The 15,026-nt window shown below is 38.3% G+C and overlaps 2 protein-coding genes across 2 annotated transcripts in view; one reads left to right on the top strand and one right to left on the bottom strand.

Annotated features, from left to right (window-relative positions):
* Window positions 1-6,397: 6,397 nt before the first annotated feature.
* Window positions 6,398-10,654, bottom strand: LOC149044650 (DELTA-stichotoxin-She4b-like). The gene is made up of 6 exons (XM_089207681.1): window positions 10,517-10,654; window positions 10,007-10,098; window positions 9,451-9,510; window positions 8,616-8,675; window positions 8,500-8,550; window positions 6,398-7,815 (listed from the first exon to the last, which is right to left on the bottom strand). The coding sequence occupies exons 5-6, from the start codon at window positions 8,504-8,506 to the stop codon at window positions 7,259-7,261; spliced, it is 564 nt and encodes a 187-aa protein (XP_089063807.1). The 5' UTR covers window positions 8,507-8,550; window positions 8,616-8,675; window positions 9,451-9,510; window positions 10,007-10,098; window positions 10,517-10,654; the 3' UTR covers window positions 6,398-7,258.
* A 1,930-nt stretch (window positions 10,655-12,584) lies between these two features.
* LOC149044649 (uncharacterized) overlaps window positions 12,585-15,026 on the top strand; it is a 4,530-nt gene continuing 2,088 nt past the window's right edge. Inside the window, exon 1 of the mRNA XM_089207683.1 lies at window positions 12,585-12,642. Coding sequence (XP_089063809.1) covers window positions 12,618-12,642 — 25 coding nt within the window. The 5' untranslated portion in view covers window positions 12,585-12,617. The remainder of the gene's footprint in view (window positions 12,643-15,026) is intronic.

Here is a 15,026-nt window from a genome sequence, read left to right as displayed (position 1 = left end):
GAATAGGAAGGAACAGCATCTCAAACCTCTTAAACTTTCCTGAACAATGCAAGAAAAACGAGGTGTTTTGCAAAATTTAACCTTCTCCAGACATTTTGGGCCGGGCACACAGTTCTGTTTTCGAATGCCACAAGACCTCAACTTTTTCGCAGGAATGCTGCGATAAAGGGTTTAGATAATTTTTTTCCATTTTCCCCTACAACCTTTGCGACATTTCCCCCTGAAGTGAGAGAAGTTCGCCACCACCTAAATCAGTTCGCCCCAAAATCTTCAACTTGTTTGCTTACGGTACCATGATTCATTCTGTCAAAAAATATGATATATTTTGATCAAAATGGATTTTCACAGCAAAATTATGACAAAGTCCGATCAGTATGCTAATTCCTAGACGTGTTTACTGACGCACGACTGGTGCCGATTAGGGGGGGCGATTAATTACTCAAGTCATTATCTTATTATTTTGACACTATTTTACGGTTATGTTCACAGAAAATCTTGGGGGCTTGTTCTAATGAAATAATTGAACAATAACGGCTCTTTAGGAGCCAGGAAATATTCTTAAGCAATGACCAACCTATGCATTCTTTCTTTTTGTACTTTTACCACCGAGTTGTCGGGCCCAGCTCGCGAACTAATTTCGACCTGTCCCTTCTCTGTTGATTCTCATATAAAATCTTAATTTCATAAAAGTTACTTCACTCTGGGTAACTTGGTCGACTGACTCAAACTCTGATCGATCACTCTCTCTTTGATTCTCCCACTACAAGTCTCTGTAAAGAACACGTTTTTTTATTTACTATTTTAAGGCATGCGTAGGCATGACTAAAAATAGTATTAAACATCTGACCTGGGAAGATAGAACAATCGTTGGCAGAACCCAGAAACCTCCAACAGAACCTCAAAAATGAACAACAACTTAGTTAATGCATTCGATCAATCAAATTAATCTTTGACTGCGTGGGCCAAGGCAAAAATTTTAGTGTGGGTCCAAGGCAAAAACAGTCGACAAATTAAGCACGTTTACTAATGGAGGTCAGACAAGACAGTCACAATTAGGAAACTCATCGCGATAGTTTGAAACCAAAGAAATTCCGACTTTGAATTCAAACGTCTTTAGTGTACAGCTTTGTAACTTACAAAATTTTTATTCTATCCGAAAATACTGCTGTGCTAACTTTGCAACAAAACAAAAACTGTTACGTGAAAAATAGAACAAAGAACTGAGAGACTTTCACGCAGTTATTTCATTTAAGTTTGTAGAGATTCCGGCTTCCAGATCTTTAACTGCAGCTTACATTGGCCTGTGCTTGTCATGATGCCCTTCACGCGGTAACCTTCACTTATTTGTTTCTCATGCCAGCCGTCATCACCTCGGAAGGGATTGTGATTGTAATACATGAAAGACCACAAATTATAGTCAGCTTCTATCTTATTGCGATAAACCTTGGCATCCCACCAGTTTTCATGCGTCATCACCTCGGAAGGGATTGTGATTGTAATACATAAAAGACCACAAATTATAGTCAGCTTCTGTCTTATTGCGATAAACCTTGGCATCCCACCAGTTTTCATACAAATTGCGGTCGAATGGTACACTGAACATGACTGCTACGGTCATGTTGTCATCTGGGATAAAGACCAGTTGGTTTCGTGGCCGTATACAGAATTGCTTCCTGGTTCTTCACGAACTCGGGTAGGACATTTGGGCCGGGGGAACCGGAGTAGAAGTATGCATTCATTGCATTCCACTGATGGGATGTTTCATTGGCGATGCCGATGACAATTCCCCAATTATGGGTGACATTGATTTGAAAACTTCTTCCAGAACTTTTTGTTCAGTTCTGTCTTCTTCAGCAGTCGGCCACAATAAAGTGTTCTAAAGGCACCAATCCAAGAGAGTTATCTTATCCTCGACAAGAAGTTTTATTGGTAAATACGAGCAGTTGCAATTGAGAAAGAAAATGTGACTTTCTCTGTCTAGCGCTATGCAAGACTTGTTTAGAAAGACAAGCCCTCGATTTCACTTCTAACTTAAAAGTGCAACACCTCGATTGCCCCTTTAGAGGCTCAACAAAGTGCAAACGCATATTCAAGCTCTATGATATCGATATTTCATTCTCCATTTTGTTGCTGCGCTTGACTTAAGATTTCCTTAAAAAAAACCTTGTGCGCCTGAATGAAATAAATTGAAGTTTGAAAGCCAAAATATTGTATCTCGTATTGTCTTCACTGTAATCATGAATGTATTACATTTCTTCCCCTAGTTATTCCTTTTTGGAAATAATTATTTCACAAGTTCTCACTACGAATACAAATTAAATTTTCAAGCTAGCAACAAAAGATAACCGTAGTGATCCTGCCGGCATGTGGCTAGTTTACTGCATTGCAAAGTAGCGCGCTCTAATGTGCTCTGAATGGTGGACATCTCTCGGCAAAATGTTTCATTTCTTCAGCATCTATATTTCACACAAAAATAAGCTCTTTAACAACAAGTTCGAGTCGCTTAACGTAGGAATTTGCAATGCGACGCCACACAAGTTATTAAGGCAGCAAATGGATGCATGCATGACCTCATTTAGGATCTCGCTAAATTAAAACATTTGAAATCGTCTGAAAATCATTCTTTGAGAAAATCAAGAAATGTCGGAATGAAAATATGTTTTCAAGCTCCTTCCTTTTTTACGTTCGTGAGGGAGTAGCTTACTAAAGAAAACGAGATAGCCATGCCAAGTTTCTCTTTATATCTCCATACAGTAGCCCATTCTTCAAGCTCAAAAATATGCGTGGAATCTTGTTCGCCTTTTAACAAACGTAGTTAAAAAGCTGACACCACTAGCATTTGAAATAGATCCATCTCAAATATATTATGTAGATTGTAAAACATATGCGCTAACAAGCCTCTTCAATTTAAAAAGTAAATGCCTTGAAGCTAGATTTTACGGTGCTGCTAAATGATCGGCATCCGGTCAAGGTTTTCAAATCACTAGAAGGCTTTTGCACTCCAGAAAATCGAATATGGACCCTACTCCCCCCTTCCCCCTAAGAAAGGATTAGGGGCTAGAAATGTTTGCCTGTGTTAGCAAATAAAAGACCGGTAGTCCTTAAATTTTGGTAAATTTGATGAATCAAGGGAACCGAGCCAATCCAGACTACTACGTATCGATAACGAAGTGCTAAGCGATCCTGAACGGCCTTACAGATCACACATTTAAAGCTAGGTTTATGCCGGACTCAAAGCACCAAAACTGAGTTTCTAGTACATGATGATGATGCATTTTTCTAATTGTTTACATTTGAGCCTCAACTAGCATATTGGTTAATACTCACCTTCAGAGGTGGTGGAACAACGTTCTGACTCAAAGCTATCAGACGGGCGCACTTAACGATTACCACAGATTTGTTCACTCTTATTATTGTTTTTTTAGAGGGCACGGTAACGAATCTTGCAATCTGATTGGTTCTTTACCCGGTCAGTATTTTCCTATCTCTGCCCACGGGCCACGGTAACGCTTTCGTGAGTCGCCGAGTACATCCCAACTTTGGTCATTTTTTCATAAATATACCTCGGTTTCCGGCTGGGCAGTATTTTTAAGCAAACACGTCGGTCACTACCTCAAGCCGATAAATAACTTATGAATCCTCTCTTTTCTCTATCAAATCACTTTGGTTGACAAAAAAAATATTGGTTTCAGAATGAATTTGCATAAACAATAGAGTCATTACGTTAGTTGACAAGTGGCCAAAAAACCGTCTGCAATTAATTTTAATCGTTCACAAAAAGTACCCAGAAAGTTGAAACGTGAGGTATTTGGTTACAGTTAAACTGAACGATGGAACTTTCATTCATTTAATATCTGAATTTTCTCGAGCAATTTGTTCATAGTGAAAGAGCGAGCAAAGTTTTAATTTAAGTTCTACAACAAATATACGCTCCCGGTGAGTCTTTCCAATTCCGTTCAATTTGGACATTTGTACCGTAAATTGCACAACAGATATTGAAGGAATTATTTGAGAAAAGGCCGCATTAAATTCCCTTGTGTCTCGTTGGAGTGTGCCGTTCGAATTTAGTTTTTGTGAAGGAAAGACCAGAATTAAACACGCCATTACAGCAAACAAACGAGCAAACTCTCAACTTCAAAATAAAAAAATTGAATTTACACACAATTACTTTCCTCGCCGTTTACTTAATGAACAGAGGTAAATCTTCGTACATGAATGAATGGTCGATGAGAGTGAATAATACTTTCCGTTAGATCATTGACTGATTTTGAAGAAAACATTGTCGTGACAGTCCTTGCCAAACTAGTTGTGTTGGTTTTCAAATGTTCCTACGCTTTTTTTTCTTGCGCGCTCTCTAATTGACAGGTGTCAGATTGTGACAGATACCTGTAAAAATAATGTTTCAAAGTTTGTTTGGAAGCCTTTTAAATCACCTTCATCGTTACGGAAATGAAAATGTTTCGCTGAGGCATCTCTCTTAAATTTGCATCACTTCTATTTCAACTACCATTTACTCACTCAAAAATTGTTCAGTTTATGGAAGATCTTGCCGTATTTACGGCCATAAATCATTCCGGTTCTTTCGGAAAGGATTTCGTCAAGTTTAAAAACAATAAATATGTTATTTACCGGCTAAGGGTCGGTCCGTATGGTGAAAAATGTGACCTCGGTCTTGAAAATGCTGCCCGAGGCCGTAGGCCGAGGGCAGCATTTTCAAGACCTCGGTAACAGTTTTTCACCATACGGACCTCCCAGCCGGCAAATAACATATATTTATTATCTTCATGCGCAATCACGTGACAAGGCATTCGTTTATTTGGGTTATAATCACATATTTCGCTAAATTTCTGCGAACGATTAAAAGAGATGATTCAGTGTGAAATGGTGGGAACAGCATTCCAAACTTGTCGAACTTTCCCGAACAATGCAAGAAAAACGAGGTTTTTCTGCCAAATTTCACCTTCCCCAGACATTTTAAGGCACACAGTTGTGTTCTCGAATATCACATGTTCTTTAAATTGCCACAGGAATGGCACAATAAAGGGTTTATAAAAGGTTCCTTCCCATTTTCCCTGTCACCTTTACGAGTTTGCCCCCTGAAGCAAGACAATATGCCCCCACCTTCACACCTTCGTTTACACCTTTAATGTGTAAAATAATTCTTTTCCAGGTTTGTTTTCCCATCTTTTTGATCGGTCTGTATGGTATACTTATGTTTAACCCTTTAACTCCTAAGATCTCATTTGTTATTCTCTTTACTGTATGACACACAATTCTTAAGATGTCAATTTGGAGAGTTTGGTATTGGATCAACTAATAAGCCCCGAATTGATATTTTACTTTATTCTCATCACTTCTCTTCTTGATATTGTACTAATATTATAAGGAGAAATTCTCTCTTGATCGCTCATGGGAGGTAAAGGGTTAAGCGGACTTGGGAAAAGTGAGTGAGAGTGACTGATGCCAGGAGTCCATCAAAGACGTCTTCAAAGTGAGGCATGTGTTTCTAAGTTTACGCCAAACTTGAAAGCACGTCTTAATAACTCCCAGATAAACAAACGTAAAGATGAAAGATAAGTAAACGTGTAAACGTGTAAACGTGACTCGACTGAAACAAATAATTAATACAAATATCTAAGTACAAACATGATAACGTCAAGAATAACGACAATGGTAACAACAAAGCTACATGAAACAGAAATGAACTTACAATTTGTGGCGTAACCAAGACCGGTAGCAAAAACTCTCAAACAAAAGTACACGGCGCTTGCAAAAACCAACGAAACGACTGCCCTAGATGAGATCAACTAGTGAATGAAAAATCTACCAAAAACAATGCTTATACTAGTTACCGGCATTACTTAAACCTTACGTAACCTCACACAAAAACGCCAACTTGACGAATAGAAAGAAAAACAATACAAAAAAACTTCGCAGTTCTTGATGATAAACATATGCAAATTCTAGTTACTACAGCTTGAAATTACTGAAACTTGAAAAATTTCTGATTTTAGACGTCGCACACCAAGTTAAATTGGACGCCGCCTGAAGTGAAGTACAAGCTATTGCTTAGGGTTCAAATGCTCTCCCCCTGAGCCAAAGCTCGACAGTAACTGAGGCCATGTTCTACCCTTGTGACTGGTAAACAACTTTCTTATTTCACGACCGAGCTCAATATTTCCCAAGATGTTCAGACATCATTGATCTCAGCAATATGCAACAAGCTTAAGTCGAGTGAACCTAGAAAGGTGAGCTAAGGGCACCACTGAGTTCTCTGTGGCTTTGTAGCAGTATCAAAGTGCAAAACCAAAAGTGAGATTCGGATGTTAGAGGATTCTTTAGGGTGAAGGGAGGAACAGATGATAAAAATAAAGACAGTTTATAAATAAAGCGGCAATTTGTATAAAAATAAAGTGGTTTTTTAAATGACAAAATGTCTACAACATTCGTGCACTACATAGTTGTCAAAAAGAAGAAAAAAAAAGGAACGTATTGTGAAACACACGCGCTCACAAAGTGAGCATCTTACAATACTATTACCAAAGCTTATAACTGATTTATCATATCAAAAGACTATCACACCTTAAAGAATCTTTTCTGAAACCAGAACACTCTTAACGCGAAGCTTTATCACTCAATCGTGCCAATATCAAAGTGTTAGAATCTGATTGGTTCTTAACATCATTTATCTATTAAGTTGATTGGCTGTTGAAGGACTAATCAGAAAAAGTTTGTTATCAGACAGTTTCACAGCCAATGAAATTCACGCAGCAGATATAATAAACCAATGAGATTCATCTACCTAGTGAATGCTATCCTCTCAAAATAAACAAATTGTAATCCAAAGTTTCCAAAGTAAAACAAGGATGATTGAAATTGTAATGAGACTATTGAACGTTTCCATCATATACGAACGACCAACTTAACGCTACTCTTCTGGACAATTAGGAAAACAGCAGTTGTTAAAGTTAATAATTGCGAGCTCTACGCGGATGATGGAAGATCGAAATTATTGAAAATGTGTTCCACTGGTGAGTTTCTTGCACTTTCTGATTGACACGATTGAAATTATTCCCTTCCTGAATTTTACTCCACTTATAATGAAATTAATGAATCAAAACGTTATCATGTGAAGCCTAATAGCTACGTAAACGTTTATCCAAAACATTGTTATGCACACGACAAAAAAAAAAATTGTTGAACTTTCACGCAGTTATTACACTATGTCAATGTACCAAAGACAAAAGCACGTAGGGATTCACTTATAGATATCTAATTCCATTCTACTCTCTCCTGCGCTTGTCATTATTCCTTCTACGCGGAATCCTTCACCTATCGCTTTCTCATGCCATCCATCATCTCCTTTAAAGGGATTTCCGTAGTACATGTCATACCACATATTATAATCAGCTCTCTTCTTACCAGGGTAGACCTTGACATCCCACCAGTTACTATACCAATGATAGTTGAATGGTACGCTGAACATGACTGCAATGGTCTTGCCGACACTTGGCACGTAGTAGGTAAACACACCTACGCTTCCTCTAGCTACAGGGCCTTTCGTCTTCCTTGCAGTATAAAGACCCGCCTCTTTTCTCTGCACGAACTTCGGTAAAATTGTATCAGATGTACCAGAGTAAAAGTATGTATTCAGAGCCTGCCATTTGTAAGGTGTTTCATTATCAAAACCGATGGCAATCTTGCGGCCGACCGACGCTATCGTGTCAAGCAGTTTTGTAAGAGTGTCCAAGGTCAGCTGGGTTGCTGCTATCACTGTACCAGGGTCCACTCGCTTGCTCTGTTCATGTCCCCCCTCTGCAGAGAAATGATAAAAGAAATCATAGCCTTAAATCGAATGTTGGAATCTCACTTTTATCAAATAAAGCAATGATCCTTCCCTGAGGTGAAAAAGAAATGAAATTAATCTTCTTTAGAATAGTGATTAGAATGTTTATATATGCAATATTTGTTCATGCCACGCCTAGGTTTATAATAAGGATTGGTTTAATTAGATGTTCCAAAAAAAATTTATCCTTTAACTGAATTATCACCCCTTAAATGACTTGTGATTTTGAACAATCAACCGCCAAATGGTTTGCAAATTTAACCGTCTACCGTCAAAACGGACTTTTTTTGGATAACTCGAACCCCCTCCGTGGTAAATTATGTGCAGATAAAGTGTTTAATTTGTTCTCCATTTAGAGCGGTAAGTCATTCAAAATCTAGTTGTACGTGCAGAATTAAAATCAGACGAAGAACTTTAACAATTCGACGTATCCTAAAAACTTTTGGCTCCTACCGAGTTTAACATATAGGCTACTGAGATCCTTCATTGTTTCATAAAATATTCCTTTTATCTCAAGAGATGAAAAAATGCAAACTAAATATAGCTGAAATTATTTTTCCACATTTCTTTCTAAAGAAAAATTTATTAATAAAATTAATGATAATAATAACAATGATAATAAAATGTTAAGAACTGAAAAGAAATGAGCTTACGGTCCATTTCTTACTTGTCATTAAAACTCTTTTCGGGTCCAAAGTGGGAACCTGGAAACAAGATCATAATTTAACAAAACGAAACTGTATGTCGCTAAATAAAAGAACGAGCTCACCGAGTTCTCCTTCATTGTTTTCCTCTTCTCCACGTCCTTAGATGGAATCATTCTGTACACCTGAAAACAGAGTGAAAATTTAGCAACCTCTACACTCTGATTCAAGCCGACAGTTAGCGTTGCAAAGTGGTCACAACATTTTATGAGAATGAATGAACGATGGTGATATCAAATGCTGTGTAATTTAAGAAGCAGGGAAAACTTAAACGATTAGTGGGTTAAAATGCCTATTGACGAAGTAAACGTATTTCATAATTTACGATCCGGAAAAAATCTTTTGTCCTATGTCTTATTGATCGATCAAAAACACTTCCTGCCCGGAAACTGTCACGGCTCAACAGATAGATAATGGTTTCTCGGAGACCAACCTTAAGACATATGGCTGTGAATGCGAAGGTAGAAAACTTTATTTAAACTCCTTTTGAAGTTGGGAGAAATTAAGCTATACCTAAAGCTACTTTGATAAATATCAATTGGCATTCACCTTACGGAAAGTACTGAGGCTAGAGGCTATTTTAGAAATTATTGTGAGACAAAACTGCTTATGACAAAAAAATTCTTTAGCTTCTCAAAGCAAAAAGCTAACAAAATACAAAAAAGTTTGCAAGTGAGGTGTCAATACGCGAAAAAAGAATATCAACTGTTGATATTTTCTTGTACGCGATTGATTGTTCCATTTCATCAAGAGGAAAAAAGGTTTAACTTTTAAAGACTGTTAACGAACATAATACGTTATTTAAAATCTGCAGAAAATAAAGTAAGAAAGAAGATAGTAGTTTTATCCGCAAAGAAAACTGCACATAGGCACGAATTAGGCATGAATAAATGACCTTACCCATCTCTTGTTCAATGTTTCCAAATTCTTCGAAATCTTCTTCGAATTCAATGTGGGCACCTGAAAAAAAATTAATTTTTTATTTTATATTTCTATTGTGCGCTGAGCCGACCGATAACATTGTAAATTGGTCACTATTTGAATTAAGAATGAATGAAAAGTAATGATAGTATTGAAGTATTTACTTCTTGGGCTTAAGGTGTCACAAGTATCGATATTAAACGACGTTTGACACGAGAAGCAGAACACAAAATTTCAGGTGTAGCGTTAATTACTTGTGTTTATATAACGGTTCTGCACGCTTTGTTCTCTGGTTTGTTTATCCGTTTTTTTCTCCCATATGGCTCCAGGAGAGTGGAGGGAATGTTTCTGATTATCACAGTAATAATCACTTCTCGTTTAAAGCTCTTGCTTCAGAACCACAGAGAAGTAGAAAGCTGACACTTGAGGTACACAAGTCTTAAATCATGACTCGCAAATGTGTTTTCTGATTTCAATTTCTCACAAGTTTGCGATTTGAAATTTCAAATGATCTTAGAAAGCCTCTTGTAAATACCTGATACACAGCAACCCATGAAAAACACGACCAGGAAAATCGAAAAAACTGCACGCGTCTTCATTTTCATCAGGCGTTGGCTGTGGTGGACTCTATAATAGAAAAGAGCAAAATTAGAATGGCTTTGTTTGAGGAAACAGATAAGTGACGCTATAAAGTGAGAGGAGACGCGTCGCTATTTCGCATCTTTTTGAGAACCGATTTTGTCTCCAAACCATCGAAAGAAAAACGTTTCCGTCATTTTTCGACGTCAACATATAGTGTGTAATATTTTATGCCTTTGTTCACAGCAAATTGAATAACTTGTTCTCACCAAAAACTAACGAAACATTTCAATGGAAAAAGGAAAAGTAAATAAATATCATAAAGTAACATTTTCAAGGCATACCATATTTTTTTACAGTGTTTGATGACCCCTTTCAGGAAGGGCCATGATAGCTAGTGTCATCAACTGGGTATAACCATCATGTAAAAATGATAAATCTTTTCTTGAGATTCGTGAATACTCACCTCGAATGATAGCGTAGCAACTTTCCAACTCAAAGCTGTGAGAGATTACAACTGACAAGCACTACGAATTAGTTCACTTATATCATGTTCATGCTAGATCACGTGATTCCATTCTTTGGCCCTTTTTAAAGCAAAAATTCCGCTTAATCTTTGCGGAAAATTGTAGAAAAGATGAATCACTGTGAGGAGGAAGGAACATCATTCCGAGTTTTCCGGAGCAATTCAATAAAACGGAACTCTTAGGCGTCATACAGAGGTGTCGGGGACACTTATCCTGTCCAAAGCACTTTCGAGCACAAAGTAGTGTTTTTATTAAGTCTACGTGATCTTTGAATTCCCATTGAATTCGTGCAGTAAACTGTAACAAAAAAATGCTATCATTAACTCAAGTAGCACTTGAATCTTGTGGTAAACTTCAATTTGATTGCCTAACTTTGAGAACCACAGCTTTTCAAGTCTGAGGCAGTTAATGAAGTAATTAGCGAGTTGTTTCTGCCCTCAATAATTTTATGTCAAATCAGATATTATGTCAAATCGGATGTTCACAATAGAGACAGGAAGTTTTTATTTTCTTCTTTAACTCTGTCTTTCTGTTTTTCATTCCTTTCTTAATTCTCTCTTCTCCTCAGATAAACCTTGTCCAGTAATTAAGAACAATGCTATACATAACAATTTGTAGCGTTTGACGCCAGCTGAAGTCATCCCAAATTTGCTCTGGTGTTTGAAATAAGTCATGGAGATGTCTAATGCAAATGATGTTTACATCACCAATAATGTAATCGAACTCAGCAAATATTAATAAATTAAAGTTAGTATGTTGTGTTTGGTTTGTTGGTTAGTGAGTCATCCATAAGTCTGTGTTTTAAGGATGCAGAGAGTTTTTCGCATCTGCTCGGAGTGACATGTTCTAAATTAGTTAGCCAACCCTTCAAATTCATTCGCCTACAAGAATTTGAGCTCTGTCAAACAACAGCGTTTTAGTCGGGCAAGAGAGTGAATGTAATTCGCCTAACCAAAGGAAAAAATGTCGGAAGGTGAGGTATGTTTCCTGAGAAACGGCGGTGCTGCGCCAGCGGAAAGGTGGGGGGGGGGGGGGGGGGCTTATAACTAGGTAAATTGGTTTTATCAACTGAGTTGATAATATAGCTTAGCCGTAAATAATCTCTAAAGCTAACGTTTCGAGTGTTAGCCTTTCGTTGGAGCGAATGAGAGACTTTACAAGAGCAATCTTTATTGGTAAAAGTTAAGGTGTCATAAGATTTCATGTTTGGAAAATTGGAAAATTTTGAGCTCGGCCGTGAAATGGCGAAAGATGTCATTCTTCTTGTAAAGCGCGTGGGACAAACGACATTCCAAATATATTCCTCTACAACTGACTAGAGCTGAGACCCTCAGTAGTCGTAGGTAATTATTTGGCGAAGTTACCATTTTCAAGGGATCTGGTGTCGCACAATTGGCGGTGTTCATTTGTTAGTATTTAAAGACCTTCAAATACCCACTGAATTCCTATGAAACAACCAGAGTAAATCTTGTAAACAATTTTTCTCTGTATCTTGGGGTAAACTGGATTGTTTTCGATTGCTGAGGTGTGACAACCAGACCGGTTCAAGTCTATTCATTGAGGTATCTATCGATTTTTTTCAAGTGTCACTGGTTGTTAATCCTGCCTTTTCAAGTTGCAGATCTGTTCACTCAGTAGAATTACGGCACACAAATTTTCAATTGTTTTTCTTTTTGTTCTACTTCATTCAAGACGTTATGGTTGCATGTTGATAAATACGTAATAACTTGGTGTTTTCAAATGAGTTGCCAATGTGCATGAATTGGCCACCTTAAAGATTTAATAAAGCTGACGTTTCGAGCATTAGCCATTTGTCAGAGCGAATGGATAGAGTCTTACTCTTATGATTGGTTAATCAGGGCTGAAGAGATTTATATTTCCACATTTCCTTCTAGAGGAAAATTATGTAATATTAAATTGGCCAATTTATAATTTTATCAGTTGCCTCGGGTAAGACAGGGCGGAGATTGTTCCTTTTTTTAACAAAAATTTTAATTTGTTCTAGGTGCCCACGTTGAATTCAAAAATGATATTGAAGAAATGGAAAACACTAAACAGGAGATAGGTAAGCTCATTTGTTTATGCCTAACCTTTGTGTCCTAACCTTTCATTTGGCTGAATTCTTATCTTGTCTTTAAGTTAATTTTTCCTGAGTAGATTATAAATAGCGTTGATTTTGTTGGGTAATGTTCTCGAATAATTACAATGTTTTGACCCTTTAAGATCTCTGAATGGAATGGAACAATTAATTTAATGCGTACTGAAACCTCATTAAAGATTTATTACTCGACGTTTCGGGGTCATCGTGACTCCATTATCAAGAGACTAGTTTAAAAACATGCAAATAAGGAAAGGTACAAGAATAGCATAAATTAGAATGAACGGCTTAAACAAACACCTTGGCGCGGATGGAATCCGTTTGCACGTTCAGTGTTGGCTTACGCATGCGAATATACAACATTTCATTAACAAGGCAATCAAATTTGCCGTTACATTTCGCGATGACGTTGAATTGCTCGATCAAGCGTTCAGGCATTTCACTATTGTGCTGGAGGTGGTAGTGTTTGTAGATAGAAGATGATTTCCTTGTGTGCCCTTCTACGCGATCGTGTAAGTGACCACGAGTATAGCCCACATACCCTGCATCACACAGGTTACATTTAAATTCATAAACGATACATTGTTGGTTAACAATAGGGGGCTTAATTTCGTGTTGCTTAAGCTGTTGATCGAGCTTAGGGCTAACGAACACTGGTTGGACAGTCACGCTTAACTTCGAGCTTAGACTGTTCAGTTGTTGTTTAACATGATTAGCTGACGATTGGTCCTTGAAGGGTAACACTAATCTCACAATCTCCGATGGTACGTCTGGTGATGGACAGGGCTCTGCAGATGAAATCCTTCTCTCAACGAACCGCTTGATTGTAGTTTCAACCAGTGGCTTTGGGTATTTCAAGTTATGAAAAACCCTTCTAAGGCGGTCACATTCCTCGGAGAAGAAAGACCAGTTAGAAGATAATCGATAAGCGCGATCCACCATGGTGTTAACTAGGCTGCGCTTGTGCTTAATGTCAACATGACTCTGGAAATGCAGAAGGAGACCCGTGTTGGTTCTTTTGATGTAGACCTTGCTCTAAATCTTTGGTGCACGGTTAAGCAGTTCAGTTCCTAGAAAGGGAAGGGATCCTTCCCGTTCGACTTCCATGGTAAACTGGAGGGAGGGATGGGTAGAGTTAAGGGTGTCTAGAAACTGGCCAGCGGTCACCCTATCAGGCATTACGGTCAGGGTGTCATCGACGTACCTCCGGTAATAGCACGGAAGTTGACCGTGTTGAAAACCTCGAACAACACGGTCAACTTCCGTGCTATTACCGGAGGTACGTCGATGACACCCTGACCGTAATGCCTGATAGGGTGACCGCTGGCCAGTTTCTAGACACCCTTAACTCTACCCATCCCTCCCTCCAGTTTACCATGGAAGTCGAACGGGAAGGATCCCTTCCCTTTCTAGGAACTGAACTGCTTAACCGTGCACCAAAGATTTAGAGCAAGGTCTACATCAAAAGAACCAACACGGGTCTCCTTCTGCATTTCCAGAGTCATGTTGACATTAAGCACAAGCGCAGCCTAGTTAACACCATGGTGGATCGCGCTTATCGATTATCTTCTAACTGGTCTTTCTTCTCCGAGGAATGTGACCGCCTTAGAAGGGTTTTTCATAACTTGAAATACCCAAAGCCACTGGTTGAAACTACAATCAAGCGGTTCGTTGAGAGAAGGATTTCATCTGCAGAGCCCTGTCCATCACCAGACGTACCATCGGAGATTGTGAGATTAGTGTTACCCTTCAAGGACCAATCGTCAGCTAATCATGTTAAACAACAACTGAACAGTCTAAGCTCGAAGTTAAGCGTGACTGTCCAACCAGTGTTCGTTAGCCCTAAGCTCGATCAACAGCTTAAGCAACACGAAATTAAGCCCCCTATTGTTAACCAACAATGTATCGTTTATGAATTTAAATGTAACCTGTGTGATGCAGGGTATGTGGGCTATACTCGTGGTCACTTACACGATCGCGTAGAAGGGCACACAAGGAAATCATCTTCTATCTACAAACACTACCACCTCCAGCACAATAGTGAAATGCCTGAACGCTTGATCGAGCAATTCAACGTCATCGCGAAATGTAACGGCAAATTTGATTGCCTTGTTAATGAAATGTTGTATATTCGCATGCGTAAGCCAACACTGAACGTGCAAACGGATTCCATCCGCGCCAAGGTGTTTGTTTAAGCCGTTCATTCTAATTTATGCTATTCTTGTACCTTTCCTTATTTGCATGTTTTTAAACTAGTCTCTTGATAATGGAGTCACGATGACCCCGAAACGTCGAGTAATAAATCTTTCCTGGTTTTTTCTATGCCTTTGCTTTAGCAAATCCCTGCTGAT

The sequence above is a fragment of the Pocillopora damicornis genome, chromosome 5, assembly GCF_964200805.1.
Source record: "Pocillopora damicornis chromosome 5, jaPocDami1.2, whole genome shotgun sequence".
NCBI classification, from domain to species: Eukaryota; Metazoa; Cnidaria; class Anthozoa; order Scleractinia; family Pocilloporidae; genus Pocillopora; species Pocillopora damicornis.
Note: the sequence above shows the minus strand (reverse complement) of the source record. Positions and strands in the feature narration are given on the sequence as shown.